At 37.1% G+C, this 17,856-nt stretch overlaps 1 protein-coding gene across 4 annotated transcripts in view; it reads right to left on the reverse strand.

Annotated features, from left to right (window-relative positions):
- Cul5 (cullin 5) overlaps nucleotides 1-17,856 on the reverse strand; it is a 241,247-nt gene that overhangs the window by 68,182 nt on the left and 155,209 nt on the right. For all 4 annotated transcript variants that reach the window (XM_090409605.1, XM_090409608.1, XM_090409606.1 and 1 more), the window contains 3 exons: nucleotides 8,682-8,775; nucleotides 247-377; nucleotides 7-114 (listed from right to left, as the gene is read on the reverse strand). In XM_090409605.1, coding sequence (XP_090265731.1) covers nucleotides 7-114; nucleotides 247-377; nucleotides 8,682-8,775 — 333 coding nt within the window. The remainder of the gene's footprint in view (nucleotides 1-6; nucleotides 115-246; nucleotides 378-8,681; nucleotides 8,776-17,856) is intronic.

Raw genomic sequence — 17,856 nt, forward strand, 5'->3', positions numbered from 1 at the left:
GCCTACCTTGTCCCTTGCTGTTAGAAAACGAGGATCATCATTAAAAGCTTCCTTGACTAGCCTACTAAATCGTGTAAAAAGTTCTAATAGTTGTTCTACATATTTTTCAGAATCCTAAATATTAAAATAAAAATGTCAAGTTTAGTTGAATGTGTTTTACATGATATGTTATAAATAAATTTTCAAGCATACAATCGATGCATAGGTTTTCCACATATATGTAATATATTTTTGTTAAGCAAGTACCTGTGTAATAATATCAGCAGAAGCCATCATATCAGCTAAACCTTGATTAATGATGTGCTGCTCTAAATCTCTTAGCATTGGTGTAATACCATCTGGTACTCTATCCATAAGCTTGAACATCAACTGTAATTCTATAAGAAACGAATCAGATTTTAAGATTGATGTGAGGACAGTTCAAATACTTAAATATTTAAGATCATGATCATAGCTTAATTTACATTCCTATTTTGCTGTGCAAAATAAGGTAAATTAAGTAATCTCTTATTATCTGCATATAAGTGACATTTGAAGGTTCACTAAGAGTCAAAGCTAGATGACTAGGAGGAGACTTCCATTGTGAGTGGCATAGTGAATTTATTTCTAAGCCTTAGTCAGTTTTCTACATTCTCTCTACAGAAAACAGACTAAGGCTTATAAACTCATTGTCTAATCTAACATTTTATAAAGAGGGAGCATGAGAATCATCCTTAGTAGGCTACCATACAAGTGTTGCTCAAATAAGTCATTACAGTATATATTATCAATATTGTTATATATAACTGGTGGTATTTTGTTTATTATTGACTTGCTGTTAAGTGGTGTTGTTTAGTCAACTATTATTACTCAATATTCTTCGTTATGGCACTGATGCATACAAGAAAAATGGCAATCAAGACACCGATATTGACTGATATCAACATGAGGGATTTAGTGTGATGTAGCATGTGTTTAATGTACTCGTTCCTGAGAGTGAATGGTTTGTGGTATGAACGTGAGAATGGAGAGAATATTTGTTGGAAACATTTCATAAGCGAGTATAAGAAATGTGAGTCGTGTTATGAGCGAAAGAATGAAGTGAATGATATTATGGGTATAAGGAAAGATTGTCAAAGTGTTATGGAGAATGTAGCAGAAACAGTGAATGATAGAGCATGAAATATGAATAAGAATTTGAAGGAAGTGGTTGAAAGTAATAATGCGAATGATGAGATGACAGTGCAGAAAGAAATTGCTAGCTTACAGGAAAAAAACATGAGCTCGAGTGACTGGATGTGATACAGAAGGATGGAGAATGAAAGAAAGAGTGAACAGGAAAAGCATAAAAGTATAAGGAACTGGGAGAAAAGAGATAGTGTTGCATGGGGACTCGATGTTCAGAGATATACTCAACCTTAATGAGAAAGTGACAAAAGCATGTTTTCCAGGTGCAAAGATAAAGAATGTCAATGAAACTAAGTTTGCAGAAGAAAGAAGCGAACAAGTTAACTGTTTTGGCAGGCAGAAATAATTAAAGGTGAGAAATATACAATGAGAGAAGATATAAAAGAATTGTTAGAAGAAGCAAAAATGAGGAGTAAGTAAAGATTGAGAGTCTACTGCCTTGGTATGATAGGATAAAATTGAGAAGAAGGGCCATGATTACCAATGAGAAAATTGTGCAAGAGGAATGGTGCATAGTTTATAGATGTGTGGAGTGAATTTGATGGACGTAAGGACCTGTATATGCCTGATGGACTGCACTTAAGTTACTAAAGGGATTCTATAAGACTGACACAGAAGAAATTTTTCAATGCATGGTGGGTTAGGGGAAAAACATGGAATCACACTTGGAAGTTGTCTATGAATGTGGTGTAAGGGTGTGCAGAGTAGGTTCTTTACTTGGAATGGTCAATGAGTGGAATTGACTGCCAGAGGTAGTTGTGACAACCCCCAACAGTGAACAGGTTTAAGGAGATGTATGATAGATATTATGTTTTTCCCATGATGAGTCTTTTGACTCCGTGGAGTACCCACATAAATAATAATCCTCACTGTTCCATGGTGATCTCAATTATTAGGCATCCATCTATAGTGAATGAATGAGGATGGGTTGAAAATTGGAACTTAGACAGCAAATTGTATTTAGTATTGGATTAAACCACTTACAAATATATAATGGCACAACTACATCAAATGTTATGCCAGGTGTGTGTGTGGGGGGGGGGGGGGCATTGTTTGTTGCTTCAACAAAATCCCTGCTGTTTTCAAGAGGATATTTCAGTTAAAGATGTAACTATTCTGCCTCCAGTTGGTGACAGTAATCATGCGGTACTCAACTTGGGAAGTGACTGAGTTAGTTGAATGTTCCATTCAGAAAAGGTTACATGCTGAACTACAAAGCAAGAAATTATGACCAACTGAGGAGTATATTGAGTTCAGTGGAATGGGATCAGTTGCTGGATGGAAAGAATATTGACAGTGCATGGGAAGCTTTAAACAATACTTAAACGATGCGATATCAGAATGTGTCCTGAGAGTTCGAAGAATAAATAGAGTAGGAGTCAAATGGATGTGTAATCTTATTAAGCAAGAGATTCGTAAGAAAAGGACGATGTGGAAGGAATACCGTTTGCATAAGGATGACGTCCGTTATTACAAGCAGCAGGGTAGAATAGTCAACTGTTGAACGGAAAGCAAAGTCTGAATATGAAAAGAAACTGGCTCTGCATGCCAAAGTCAATCCACAAGAATTCTTGATACACTGCAAATAAAAGAATGAATGAATATGAAAGAATAACTCTTTTAAATCCAGATGACGTGAGGGTTACAGATGCAGAAGAGGTTGTTCAGTTAATGAGTGCCCATTTTGTTAAAAGCTATCAACCTGGTGAATGCAACGTTGAACTCACTGTTACCTCTTCACTAGATAATGAAACACAGGTGTGTGAGGCCGAGGTTTTAGAGCTGTTGCACAAATTGAATAAGTATTCAACAATAGGAACTGAGAGAATATCAGCACGTGTGCTAAAAGAGTGTTCAGCTGAACTGGCCATTCCTTTGAACCAGGCTATTTAATATGAGTCTCAGAACAAGGAAGATTCCCAGGAATGTATGGTAATTCCATTGCACACAACTATCGACTAATTAGTATCTCAGGAGTGGTGGTGAAGATTTTGGAAAAATTGGTTAGGGCTTGCATTCAGAAATGGGTTGACAGTGAATCTCTGCTTTGCAATGAGCAATCCAAGCAGAGAAGGAACAACTCAAGGCGGTTCTCCTTCATAGACTGTTTGTCTCTGCCAAAAAGTTATGCATGAAAATATAAATACCCTGCTGATGTTTCCCAAATATGAACTAATTCCAATTAATGACAACAGGTAGCACTAAAGCTTACCCTGCATATGCAGATTTTTGAAATAAACAGTAATATTATGAAACAACATTTTATTTTGCAGACTTGTTACTCCATTCATATAAAAATCAGAAATGTTCTTCAAAATTAATTTAACAAGAGGATTTAATTTATTAATACTAGTGGTCAAGAAAAAGGTCATATTAGGATTTTCGTTTGTTTCGCTGCCAACTGTAATTCTCTTAATACGCTCTGTAATACTTAAGATGGTATGCAGTTGTAATGTTGTCTTAGCTTAATGTAGTTATTATATTTGAACATACACAATGAAAATGATTTTTGAGAGTGTTATTTAAAAAGCATCTTGTAAAGATGAGCCAAAGAGTGGATCACATTACTGACATTACATCATGAAAAGTTAGTCTGGCTCAGTTTCTAGTATTTGACCATTTTTTGTTGATTTTGCAAACTTTATTATTTTCTCTCCAAATGATTTATTTTTATGATGAGTTATATAAATTCACCCTTCATTATGGAGAAATGAAAGGAAATGCAAACTATACTTTTTAGCTTTGTGAAGTGCAAAACTGAGGGCAAAGGTATGGGACCAAAATACATGTCTGGTTATTCAACTAAGTCTCAGCATGAGAAAGATTCTTAATGAGTACAAAGAAGGCAAGATAATTCTGATATACAAGGGTGGAGCTAGGACTGATAAATATCCAGAGGTGGGTAGATGGCACTATAGGACAGCATACTTTGTCAACAGAAGGTTGTGCTTTAGCATTCTGCTCATGTTTTATAACAGATAATAGAATTGAATAAAGGAAGTGGATATATCACAATACTTCTGGATTTTGTGGATTCCAATGGGAAGGTTATACAAACTCAAAGGGATAGGTATGCAAAATAAGCTGGTGATACAGATTGAAGAGTGCTGATAATGGTAGTTATCAGAAAGACAACTGTCAATCATGTAATAGAAGGAGAGTAACCAGTGGAGTACTAGGGATCTGTAGTTGGTTCACTGTTGTTTAACTTGTATATTAATGACAGATATTAGAGGGGGTCTAATTACACCTCCATGCCTCTGTAGTTCAGTAAAAAATATGGACAATGTCCATTTGGTTGAAAAGACCTAGGTTTCAATCTTGTCTAGGATGCAAAGAACCTTTATCAGGACTTTTCAACTGAAGGTGAGTTAGCTAGTCTCATACATGTGGGGGTTTGCCCTCTCCAAAATTTGGGTTTTTCAGCCTGCAAAACAGGGGAAAACCAGCCAGAAGAAACAAATGATTTACAGCATAACAAAAACAATGTAGATAGGGTTAAATGCTCAATCAGGGGCAGTATGCAAGTTTCTAAGAAGACAAATTACTTGGCTGTGATAAGTCACTTAACCTAACAAGAAAAAAAAGATGGCAGAATTACATCTCCATCTCCTGTTAAACAAATTTAACAAATTAGAGCAAACCAACTAAACAAAATTTTTTTTTGTACTCAAACTCTGCTCTGCTAGTTATAGGTAGCACAGAAGTATAAAATCTATTGGTCATTTGCTGTTAGTTCAAAGTCATAGTTTTCATTATTGAGAAGTAACTTTTAAACTGTGTGTTGTTCCTTTGTGCTTTCTGCTTCGTTAAAAAGCAGAATTCAAAGAACAGTGTACATAAGTTCTGCTCCAAATTGGGAAAACTAGGCAGAAAACTTTGAGGCATTAAAGCCTGTTTTCAGACAAAAGAGTCAATCATCTCGCATAAAGGACAGACAAGTTTATTCTGGTCTGAAGTGTATGTTATTCTCTATCCCACCCAAATAATCAAATTGTGAATCGACATTTCTATTCAGATGTTCTGCAGAATCTGAACAGAGATGTGTATGGGGGGGGGGAGAGGGGGAGAAGAGGGTATATGGCCAAAACTATTATTATTGTTTCTGAACTTGCTTTCTAGATCTGATGTATAGCAAACTTTTCCTAAACGCTTTAAGTTAATTCTGAAGATAGAGAAAGATTTAATTGCAGCATCTATTGATTTAACCAGCAGGACTTCTGCAAATACTTGCAACAATAGAATGAATGGTAAGTTGCTATATCAAGGAAGAGCATAAAACATGTAAATGAATGCCATTATCTTAAAGAAGAAATATAATCTGGAAAATGTTTCACAACTTTGCATCAATATATGTATAAGAGGCATACACTGTGAAAAGAGATCTGATAGAAGCCACTGCGAGTCTTTAGTGGTATTTGAATTACACTGGCTAGTTAGCACTGCACTGAAGAGACTTCTACAATATAACATTCCATAAAAATACAGGGTAGGATCAATGTATACATTTTTGTAGCCAGTCATTAAGATACCTTCTGGTTGTAAAGACCTTGGTTTCAATTCTGTCTATGACAGGATCGAAAAACCCAACAATGTAAACAAAAATGTATAGATTGATTCTGTCCTGTATTTTTATGGAATGTTATATTGCAGGAATCTCTTCAACGCAACTTCAACAGCTCTAACTAGCCAGTGTAATTCAAATACCACTTGAGTTCTATTCACAGTACTTTTATGCCAACTTCTATCAAATTTCTTTTCACATAGTACACCTCTTATAAATATATTGATGCAAAGCTGTGATCAGAAATTTTCTAGATTGTATTTCTTCCTCTAAGATAATAGCATTCACCTACATATTTTATTATTATTATTATTGTTGTTCCGGGAAACTCCAAGGAGTCGACAGACTCATCGAGGGAGGCCCTAACATCATGTCAAGAACAATTATTCAACATTCACACAGTATCTATCATACCTTGCCTTGAACTCATTCACGGTTGTAGCACCCACAACAGACTCTGGAAGCTTATTCCACTCATTTACCACTCTCCAAGTAAAGAACCTAGCTCTAACACCCTTGTCAACCACGCTCTTGCCCAGCTTCCATGCACGGCCCCTAGTCCTCCCACTACCAGTCATATTATCAAAAATATCTTCTGGATCAATCTTATAAAAACCCTTCAGTAATTTGAATGTCTCAATCATATCACCCCTCCTTCGCCTATCGTCCAATTTCTGCAACCCACAAATCTTCAACCTATTCTCATAAGGTTCATTCCACAGACCTGCTATCATCTTGGTCACTCGTCTCTGGACCCTCTCCACTTCCTCCCCGTCACAAAGAAACCCTGGTGCCCATAGCTGGGCACAGAAGTCCAGATGGGGTCTTATCAAGGCTCGATACAGAGGAACAACAACTTGTTTGTCTCTGCATGTTAAAGTATTTTTCAGAAGCCAAGTGATTTGGTGAGCTGTTTTAGTTACTTTTGCAATGTGCCCCCTAAACTTCAACTCCCTATCCACCAACACTCCCAAATCCCTGGCCTCATCAATCTCCTGGAGTATGATTCCACCAATGCGATATACTGCTGCTATTCTTTTCACGCCAAAGTGCATAACCTTACACTTTGCCACATTAAACTGACATCCATTTTTCCTAGCCCAGTCCTCCAAACTATTCAAATCATCCTGTAAAATTTTGACATCTTGTGCACTCACAATTGCTCTACCCAACTTTGCATCATCAGCAAACAATTGAACACTTCCTCTCAGATCCTTTCCAATATCATTGATGAACAAATTGAAAAGCAGTGGTCCAAGAACAGAGCCCTGTGGCACTCCACTAGTCACAAGACGTCTTTTAGACTCCACTCCTGAATAAACCACTCTTTGATATCTCTCCTTCAACCACCCTCTTATCCATCTCACCAACCCTATATCTATACCCATCTGCTCCAGTTTACTGATTAGGGTTCCATGTGGTATCCTATCAAAGGCCTTGGCAAGGTCCAGTAGTATCACTGTAAACCCATTACCCCTATCCAGTTCAGCCGTCACTGTGTTATAAAACGTGAGCAAGTTACTGAGGCATGATCTACCTTTCACAAAACCATGTTGTCCCCCATACAATATCCCATTTTCATCTATCCAATCCTGTATTCTTTTCTTGACTAATTTCTCTAAGACCTTGACAATGATTCCTGATATGCTAATCGGTCGGTAATTTACAACAGCAGTCTTGGAACCACCTTTATGCAGTGGAACTATTTTCCCCTCTTTCCACCCGCTCGGGACTAACCCAGACCCAAGACTCAAATTAAACAATATGGTCAAGGGTACTGACAATTCTTTAGCTGCTTCTTGTACAACACGAGCTGGTATACCATCCAATCCCACAGATGTATTGACATTGAGGTTATGCAATAGACTACTCACCTCCACTTCATTAACCACAATTCCCGTATAATCTACTGGTTTATTCGTTTCTGCAATGTCACCACCTGGATGATACACTTTTGCAAAGTGCTCACTCAGTAACTCAACTATCTCAACTGATTCAGTTACCTCCCTACCATCGGCAGTCTTTAAAATCAATCTGCCATGTACATTTTTCCTTTTACTTGCTACATATCTAAAAATATGTATCTAAAAAAAATATATACATATGTTATGCTCTTTCTTGATATAGAAATCTGCCATTCACTCTGCTGTTGAAAGTATTTGCAGAAGTTTTGTGCTTAGTTCATCAAGTATAGTATGGCTTTTTGAAGGCTGCCAATGAGTTTTCTCTCTTATGAGTTAGCCAGTTTCTTATTGAGATGACAGAAGGAAAAAAACAGAAGAATTACATTCACATAAAATTGCAGAAAGGATTAACCATCCTATTGCAGTAATAGTTAAGTTTCCATGAAACTAAGTCACTTAACACATTATCAATTTTCTCCTTTGACAGATGAATCGTGCTTAATTTGGATATTATTTTACACAGTCCATCATTTCATTATCCAATATTCAAGAATATTTTGATTCAAAATATAACTTCAACAAAACTTTTTGGTATTGCTAATAATCTTAATTTTATAGTAAAATACAATCTCTCCACTTCTTTTTGACTGATTCTACATATTTTAAACAGTACTCATAGTAAAGGAAAGAAAAAACAAGAATACATGAAATGCTATATATAAAAAGTTTACAAGAAAATCATAATACAGTGGAATCTCCTTAAGATATGCATACAAAGACAACAAAACATTCAAATATATCTGGCACGAACATATTTTAAGTATGAAGTCATCTTAATACATTAACCAGATGAAAAATTTCTAAAACCAAACGATCTGAACATGTTACTGGGGAAATGTCTTAAGCAAAAAATATCTGAATTAGGTCCCACTGCAAATGATTACACTCATGATTGGATAAAGCAAATCAATTTAAATATTCAGCAAAAATCCTTAAAATAAGACTTTAAAAGCATTATTAGAAGGGGAAGAAAAAGCTAGACTTACTTTCTGTTTCATTATTTTTTATCATGGATGGACATTCAGCTAAAATAATTTCTTTGAAGGCAGTAACCAATACATTTACACAACATTCTGTAAGCTAGGAGGGAAAAGTTATTCTAAATTAAAATGTCAAATGTAGAATGCAAAATAATTAACTAAAAAAAATTAAGTTACAGGACTTGACTGACTGAAATTTTGAATTGCTCAATGATTATCATACATTATAATTAAGAGAGACATCCAGGTATGTGATCTTCCTCAGTGACACTGAGGAAGGCCACATACTACCTGCATGAGCTGTCATTGTTGTTCTTGAATTCATTGTTCTTGAAATACATCTGGCCAAAAGGAGGTTTTAGAGAGGAAGCCAACAAAGGGCTGCAGATGTAAGAACCTGGATTTAAGAAAAGAGCAGCAACAAATATGGATATATATTAATATATAAATATTGAAAAGTTCTATCGTGTATTTGACGGAGTTATGATAACACAACCTTGACTTGACAGACTTCATGCATTACAAAAAATGTTCCCGATCCTTTCTGGCATCATTCCCAACAAAAAAGCCAACTAGACCAGGAACTCATTATGAGGAATAATCAAAGTTTTCAGCCCGGTTACAAGAAAGGAGTCAGAACCCCAGACCATTTGGACTCAATGTAATCCTCCAAAAAAAAGGAACAGGTTATGCAGATGTGACAATTGAGACTCAAATATCCTCCACATGCTGATCCAGGGCAAGAAAATCATTTGTCAAAAATGAAGACATTAATGTACAGATTGAATAACAATGGACCAAGGACTGAATAGATAAACATTCCCCATATACCACTTTAATCCCATATTCTCCAATTTATGCAAGTCTTTCATGCTCTATGCTGTTAAAAGTCTTAGCAAAATCCAAAAGTATCACTGCATATCCATTTCCCTTGTCAAACTCAATGGTAACATTATTATAGAATGTGAGCAAGTTGCTCAAACATGAACTTCCCTTAGCAAACCCATACTGTTATTGCAAAATATAGATTCTCTGTCACCCCATTTCTGAATGCAAGCTCTAACCAATGTTTCTTCACTCACTCCAGAAATACTGATAAGTAAAGGTAGATATATCAGCCTTTGTACCATAAACACTCTTGTGGAATCTTCTCTGTTCTGAGACTCAAATTATATAGTCTGGCCAAAGGAACAGCCAGTTCACAGCTGAATACTCTTTCAGCATCTGTGCCGATATCTCACCAGTCCCTACTGCCAAATTCTTATTCAGTTTGTGCAACAGCTCTAGTACCTCCTCGTCATACACCTGAGTTCCTTCATCCAGTAAAGAGGTAACAATGGTCACAATGTTGCATATACCAGGTTGATAGCTTTTGGCAAAGTGGGCCTCATTAGTTGAACACACACCATCTACATTCAGTAGAGCCATTCTTTCATATTTATTATTTTTTTTACTTGCAGCAAAATGTAGAATTCTGTAGCTTGTGGAGCCAATTTCTTTTCATACTCAGACTTGGTTTCCAGACAACTTTTGTGACTTTTCTGGCCTGCTCCATATAATTATGGTATTATGAGAAAGTTCTCTAATGTACTCTCTTGCCTATGAAATCGCTGACAGTCTACACCCAACTAGAAAGGACAGCTAAGGGTGCAGATTGGACTTGCACTAAACATCAAAAAGGCTGAAATGATCTCACCTACTCTCTTTAAAAAGAAAAGGCATTAAAGTTTTTTTTTTTTTTAAATTATCATATACTATCATATACCCAGGGCGAGCCTCAGCTACTGGGCAGGTCCGTAGGTGGTGGATAGCAAAATGGTTTGCAGATAAAGCTAGCTGCAATGAAGGGAAACCTGAGCAGCCCTGAACTGAGGCGGTAGTGCTAATAGGGCACTACCAAACATTGCAACATGGTCAGGTCATACCACATCGTCCGGGTTACCAAGGGATGCGTTGCAGGTTTTAGGCAGAGGGACCAGTTCGAAAAATGTTACAGTCTCTCTTAGACACCATTACTCAGCACTCTGCGAGAGGAAACTCCATCAATGGGTCTGCTACCTGTTTGGGGAGGCGTTTAGGGCCAGTGCAAAGAAATGGTTCTGCAAAAGGATGGAAATGGCAATGACAACAGCACCAGACTATGGTTTTAGGCAACTGGAACATCTTTTCTCTAACAGGGAAGGAAAAGGAACTGGTCAAGGAAGCCGAGCGCTACCAACTACATTTAGTCGAGCTTTCTTTCTTCGACCAAGAGGAAAGGCTCTGGAATAGTCGACCTGGATGAGAGGTGGAAGCTCTACTACTCTGCTGTGAGCCCAATAATGTCTGCTCAGGCAGGTGTGGGGATACTCACAAGCTCCAGGCTGTCAGATTGTGTTGCTGAGTGGATCCCATTGGGGGGACAGGTATGTGTGTTAAGGCTCCAGATGAAAAACCTTGGCTGTGATACAAGCCTATGCACCTAATCTGGAGTCGGAACACTCTGCCTTCTTAGAGGAAGTGGATGCTGCTTTTGACAGGGTGACAGACATGGAATCAGTCCTGTTAATGAGTGACTTCAATGCACATGTTGGAACAGATGATCAGACATGGAGGGGTGTGGTTGGAAGGAATGGAGACTCTGACCTTAACCCAAATGGGTTGAAATTATTGGACTTCTGCTGTACAAACAGCTTGTCCATAATGAATACCTTCTTCCAGCACTGAGAAGTCCATAAGTATACCTGGTACAGGGATACACTTGGACAAAGGTCTCTGACTTCTTTATAGTCTCAGCAGACCTATTTTCCTCAGTACTGGATGTTCGTGTGAGGAGAGGGACAGAACTGTCAACTGACCACCACCTTGTTGTCTGCATTCTACGGCTACAGAAAAGGTATAGCTGCTTAGGTCTACCATCAATGCTGGTAGACCTAAGCAGCTATACCGCATGAAATGGGAGGCACTGGAAATTGAGGCTGTGAGGAAGAAATTTACAGATAACATCTCCTCCAGGTTCAAAGAGATTCCCAGACTTACTGCAGATGTTGAGGAGGAGCGGTAGCTGTTCAGAGCAGCTGTCACTACCTCTGCACTCTCATGCTGTGGCAAAAAGTGGCGATGGGCAGTGAGAAAAGGACACCTTGGTGGAAACCAAGAGGTCCAAAAAGCTGTTCGGGCAAAAAAGAAGGCCTACCTAAGAAGACTATCCGGTACACTGAGGCACGAAAAGCTGCTGCTGAGGCAGTTAAGACAGCAAAGCAGAGGGTTTGGGAATCCTTTGGAGAAAGATTAGACTCATCCTATGCAAATGCAAACAAGGTATTCTGGCAGACCATCCGCCACCTTCAAGGGAGGAAAGCGTTCACAGCAAGGGCAATTAAGGCCTCTGATGGTGCACTTTTAGGGAATACTTTGAGAGCCTTCTAACCCAGGTGGCCTGGCAGCTGTGGACATCCAAGAGGTGCAGATTAGAGCAATGACTAGTTCACAGCAGAAGAGGTCCATTTAGCAATAAAATTGCTAAAATCAGACAGGGCTGGCTGCTAGTGATGATGACCTAGTTCTGCAGTTTTTGCAGATGACCTAGTTCTGCCTAGCTCTACCACAGATGACCTTCAGCGGACCGTTCCTGGATAGGTTTGTAGCTGTTTGTGCAGAAGCTGAGATGAAGATCAGTGTGGTCAAAATGGAAACATTTGTGGTCTCAAGACAACCATCCCAGTGCACTCTACATGTGAGTGGAGTCCCACTGAGGCAGGTGGAGAAGCTTAAATACCTTGGGTCCATATTCACAAGTGATGGAAAGTGGGATGTAGAGCTAGATACTCGAATTGACTCAGCAAGCGCAATATTGCAGGAGCTTAGCCGTTTGGTAGTATTGAAGCAGGAGTTAAGCCAGAAGGCAAAGCTAGCTGTCTTCAATACAGTCTATATCCCCATCCTCACCTATGGTCATGAGAGTTGGGTAATGACTGTGAAAGAATACGAACACAAATCCAAGCTGATGAAATGAAGTTCCTTCGAGGGGTTGCGGGGGTTTCCCGAACTGCAGAGCTGCAGTTCGGGAAACCCTCAATACCCAACCGCTGCTTCTCCGTGTTGAGAGATCACAGTTACTATGGTATGGGCACCTGGTCAGAATGCTATAAGAGAGGCTCCCCCAGCAGGTCCTCTTTGCCAAGCCAGAGGGTGGGAAGCCACGTGGAAGGCCAAGGACTCGCTGGATAGATTATATCCAAAACCTTTGGTGGACACATCTGGGAGTCCCACCAGAACACCTGAGTTTGGTGGCAGAGGATCGTGACCATTGGAAGTCCCTCTTGCAGCTGCTGTCCCCACAATCCAATTAGGAAAGATGGGCCTTGACGATGGATGGATCATATACTATATAACTTTGGGATGCAAGGAACATCTATAAGGGCTTTTTTGATGAATTAACTGGTCGTATCAAGGGTGGAAAACTTTTTTATTCCAAAAACTGAAGCTTTTCATCCTGTAAGACACAAATCACAAATATGTGTGTATTCTCTGGAAGATGCATAAATGAGAGACATAGCAAGCTACATACACAGAATATTCTGACATGTTGTATTAATTATGTTTTTATGAATAAATATAGACGGGCTTAGTTGCGCATCTATATTTATTCATATAGACGGGCAACTATATGAATAATTAATGGCTGTTATTAATAACAGTGGCTTATGGCGAGACTCCAGAAATCTATTCACCAGCTCACGACAGGAAAATAGAGAGACAATTAGTGAGTGAACTTTCAGCCTCGTTCTAAATGCATTAAAAAATAATAATAATTTGTTTTCCCTGCATAATTTATACTTTGTTTCTTTTTTCTAAATATCTCATTCACTGTCAAGTTATTTGATCATGGGTGGCTGCCAACGAATTCATTAGACAAGTTTTATTTCCGGGGAGTTGGAAATATGGATCATATACTATATAACTTTGGGATGCAAGGAACATCTATAAGGACTTTTTGATGAATTAACTGGTCATATCAAGGGTGGAAAACTTTTTTTATCATAATGTAAGCCAATTATCTTCACTTTCTTTCTTCCTTTAAGATTCAGGAAAATAATTATGTTTTTTCATAGTAATTAAAAACTCAACCTATTGTACTCCTCCCCCCCCAAAAAAAACAACAGTTGTTCAGTCATCATTGTAGTAACATTACAATTCATCTTTTAAACGTTTTTTTGTCTGTATGAAAGCCTTCATAAATATCTGCTTACAATTTTCAAAAATCCACTCTATTCTCTCACAGCAATATTATGAAGACTTCACTATGTTACGCACTTCCGGTTTTCATTTCAGTCATGAAGTGATAAAAATAAGCAGCCATTACGTGTTACAGTGCTTTACTTGAAAACAGAAAATACGGAAGTTTTTCATATCATATATGTATTTAAATCAAATTAATGCATTCATTTAGTTCCTTGTTATTAACTTTAAACGTATATACATTACTTAAAAACATAAAATATATAAGTTTTTCATATTGTATGTGCTTTAATTCAACTGCAGTTATAATTTCGAATAAATAAATTTTAATCAAATCAATGTATTAATTTTGTTCAATTAACCTTAAACAAATATACAGCATGCACAACATATGTAATAGACAATTTATTCTTTAAAAATTGGTGAGATTTTTTGGTGTACATTATTATATTAGTGGGATTATGATAGAAGAAACTGATTGGGCTAGGGATCTTGGAGTGTTAGTAGATAGCAAGTTGAAGTTCGGGGACATGTAACAAAGATTGCAAATACAACTCAAAAGATAACTGCAATCCTGAAACAAACTTCCACATGTAACGATAAAGATGTTATTTTGCCTCTTTACAAGGCCTTGATAAACCTCACTTGGACTACTGTGTGCAGGTCTGGTCTCCTGGTTTCTTTTGCGATTCCAATGCAGTGGGGGAGGGGGGTAGTGGTGGAGGAGAGAGAGCAAAGGAGTGTGTTAAAAATGATATCAGGATTGTGGAATACTGATTATGAAGACAGATTGAGAATTTGTAGACTGCAGACACTAGCAAACAGGAGAAGGAAGAGGGGATGATATGATTAAGACTTACAAACTTCTGAAAGGGTCACACAGGATTTCAGTTGATGGAATTTTTCATTTTATGGAGGGTGGGGAAAGGACAAGAGAAGCTAAGAAACTTCTCTTGTCCTTTCCTTCTCTTGTCTCTTAGCTTCCTTGGAAGCTAAGAATGAATGCTGCTAAGAAGTGGTGAGGGCTAGGTTTTTTTCTCATAGATGGTGCGGGTAGGAATGGATTGCCATTGAATGTTGTATGTAGTGTGAATGAATTCAAGAATAAGTATGCTAGCTAATGCGTGTAGTATGTGTCCTCCTCGATGAGTCCCTGACTCCCTGTAGGTCTCTCTTAATAATAATAATAATAATAATTAAATAAATAAAATACAAAATAACTGTACTTTTCTTACAATAAAATTTCATTATCAAAATAAACCAGTAATTGTAAATAGAAAAATTAAAATTGCAATAATCTAATTAAATATTGAAGTACATCTATATATTTTATTCTTCCAGCAAGAATGTATTACCAAATTTTGTCAACATAACATTTAAGGTTTTCTTTTCTAACATCACCTATAACAATATTTATATAAAGTACACAGATATCTTTGGCAAGTAAACTTTTTTTCTGGCTAGCAGATTTAAGTTATATTTCTGGAGCCCTGGCTCATGATAAAAATTCAGTTCAAATATACTTTCACTAATAGTGAATGGCAGGTTACTATATGAAGAAAAAGCATAAAATATGTAGGTGAATGGTATTATCTTAGAGAAAGAAATACAATCAGGAAAATTTCTGATCACAACTTTGAATCAATATATTTATAAGAGGTGTACTCCGTGAAGAGATCTGACAGAAATTGGCAGAGAGTACTGTGAATAGAACTCCAGTGGTATTTGAATTACACTGGCTAGTAAGAGCTGCTGAAGCTACATTGATAAAAAAAAAAATATAAATATATATATATATATATATATATATACTGATCTCACTGGATTGCTAATCATCCCAGAGTACAAATTTGGTACACATATTTCTTGGTGAACATAAAAAATACAATCCAGCACCATCGGGCAAGTTGGATATAGCAGACCATGCCTTAGATATCTCTTCACACAGGATCAATGGAAGAAAACAAAAGTGCTACACAGAGGTCATAAGTCAGAGAGACTGTTTTTGGAATCAACAGCAGCTTTAAAACATACTCCAAACCTCAACAAATATGGCTGTAATAAATTTACCAAAAATCTGGGAGACCGTCATTTTCAGATCTAATTAATACTTGTTTTCTCTCTTTTCCAACATAGATGGTGCCTAATTAGGATTTCAGTTCCTTGTGTTGTCAGTTACAATTTTTTTTAAATTAGTCCCACTGTTATACCAAATTGTTGTTGTTTCGTGTACTGTGACAAACTGTTCTTGTGTGAAATATCAGCTAATAAATATTAATTTTTTTTTATTCTGTGTTTTAATCAATACCATGAAAATAAATTAACACGAACTGCAAACACAAGCATTTCCACGCATTATCCTATTTTGTTTATAGGAAAAGGAAAGCCACACACACACAATGGAATATAAGTACATTCCATTGTGTGTCCATATACAAGCAGTCACAACATTACCCATCCCAACAGTATGGATCCTCAAAATACTTACATAGAGTTTATCGTACACATGTATTCACAAAAATAAATAATAATTTTGATTATTGCAAATATTTCGACCATAAATTAACTGGTCATTATCAGTGCATCAGCATAATCACAAGGTTAAGCGAAAACAAAAAATGCCTACTTACAGAACTGAGCCACGTGTCAGAATGCCACCTTGCAGGTGGTTACAAAATAAAATAAGATTACAATTCAAGCCAAAATTAAAACTGATAATGAACTGAATGCCACAGTATTATATTAGAGTGGGGAAAGGGGGATAAGCAAAAGCGCACCATTGCTTGCCATTTATGAGGATGAGGCTCTCCCAGCTCTTGGCATTAGAGAGAGGCAGTCATTCTGATTGAAATTTGGGCAGTGTAGAAGTGCTTCAGCATTCTTTTTAAATAACTATTCAAACCTAAACCTGCAATGATGTAAAAGATGAGTATTGGAACAAAGGATATTATGGTCAGTGTCCACTCCATGCTGAGCAAGGCCAGACTTTTTCAGTTCATAAGACAAGATTTGTAGATTTTGGGGGAAGGGACATCCTAGGATCAACAATCTGCAATAAATTACTGAATGAAATTGGGAAGAGGAAAATGACATTCTTAGGAGATACTACATAAGAAAAAAGGCCTGACCACTATGGGTATTACATGAAAACTAGGAAAGAAGAGGATGAAGCAAACCAAACCACTATATGAAGGGCAGTATTCAATAATCATCACTATGTGATAACTGAATTAAATGAAGTAAGTTTGGAGACAGGCTTGCAAAATTAAATATGGACAAATCACAAATAACATATAGAAAAAATACTCCAGAATGAAAACAAATTAAAATAAATCAAAAACAGATCAAAGTGAGTTCATATAAATATCTAGGACAAATCATTACAAATTACCATAAACTTGGTAAGTAAATTTCAGCTAGAATAACAATAGAAAGGAAAGTTTTTAACTATCATAGAGATATAGTTAAAGACAATTGTATCCCCAACCTACGGTAGTGAAGCTTAGAGCCTGAAGTTTTAAACTATCATAGAGATATCATAGTTACAGGCAATTTATCAAATTGCTTAAAAAGAAAGCTCTACAACCAGGATATACTCCCACACTCCCAACCTATGGTACTGAAATTTGGAGCAAGACTAAAAAATAGCTACAGACTGAAAGCAACGTAGTGAAAAATGGAAAGAGCCATTTTGAAAATAACATGGTGCACAAAGAACAATAACTGGATAAGGAAGCAAAACAAAGATAATGGACATTACAGTATTAATAAAAGGCAATAAAGGTGCTGGGCAGGATGTGATGTAAATGCCTGAGAACAGATGGACAAAGAGCAGAATAGAACGGAGACTAAGAACTAGTCATCGGAAACCAGCTAGACTAGTGGTAAGATGGGATAATGAGATAAAAAAGACAGCATGGAGAAGCATTTGTCTAGCAGTGGACTAAAGAAAGCTGTTGTT

This window comes from Typopeltis vanoorti, chromosome 19 (genome assembly GCF_054136105.1).
Source record: "Typopeltis vanoorti isolate ZY-2024b chromosome 19, IOZ_Tvanoo_1.0, whole genome shotgun sequence".
NCBI lineage: Eukaryota > Metazoa > Arthropoda > Arachnida > Uropygi > Thelyphonidae > Typopeltis > Typopeltis vanoorti.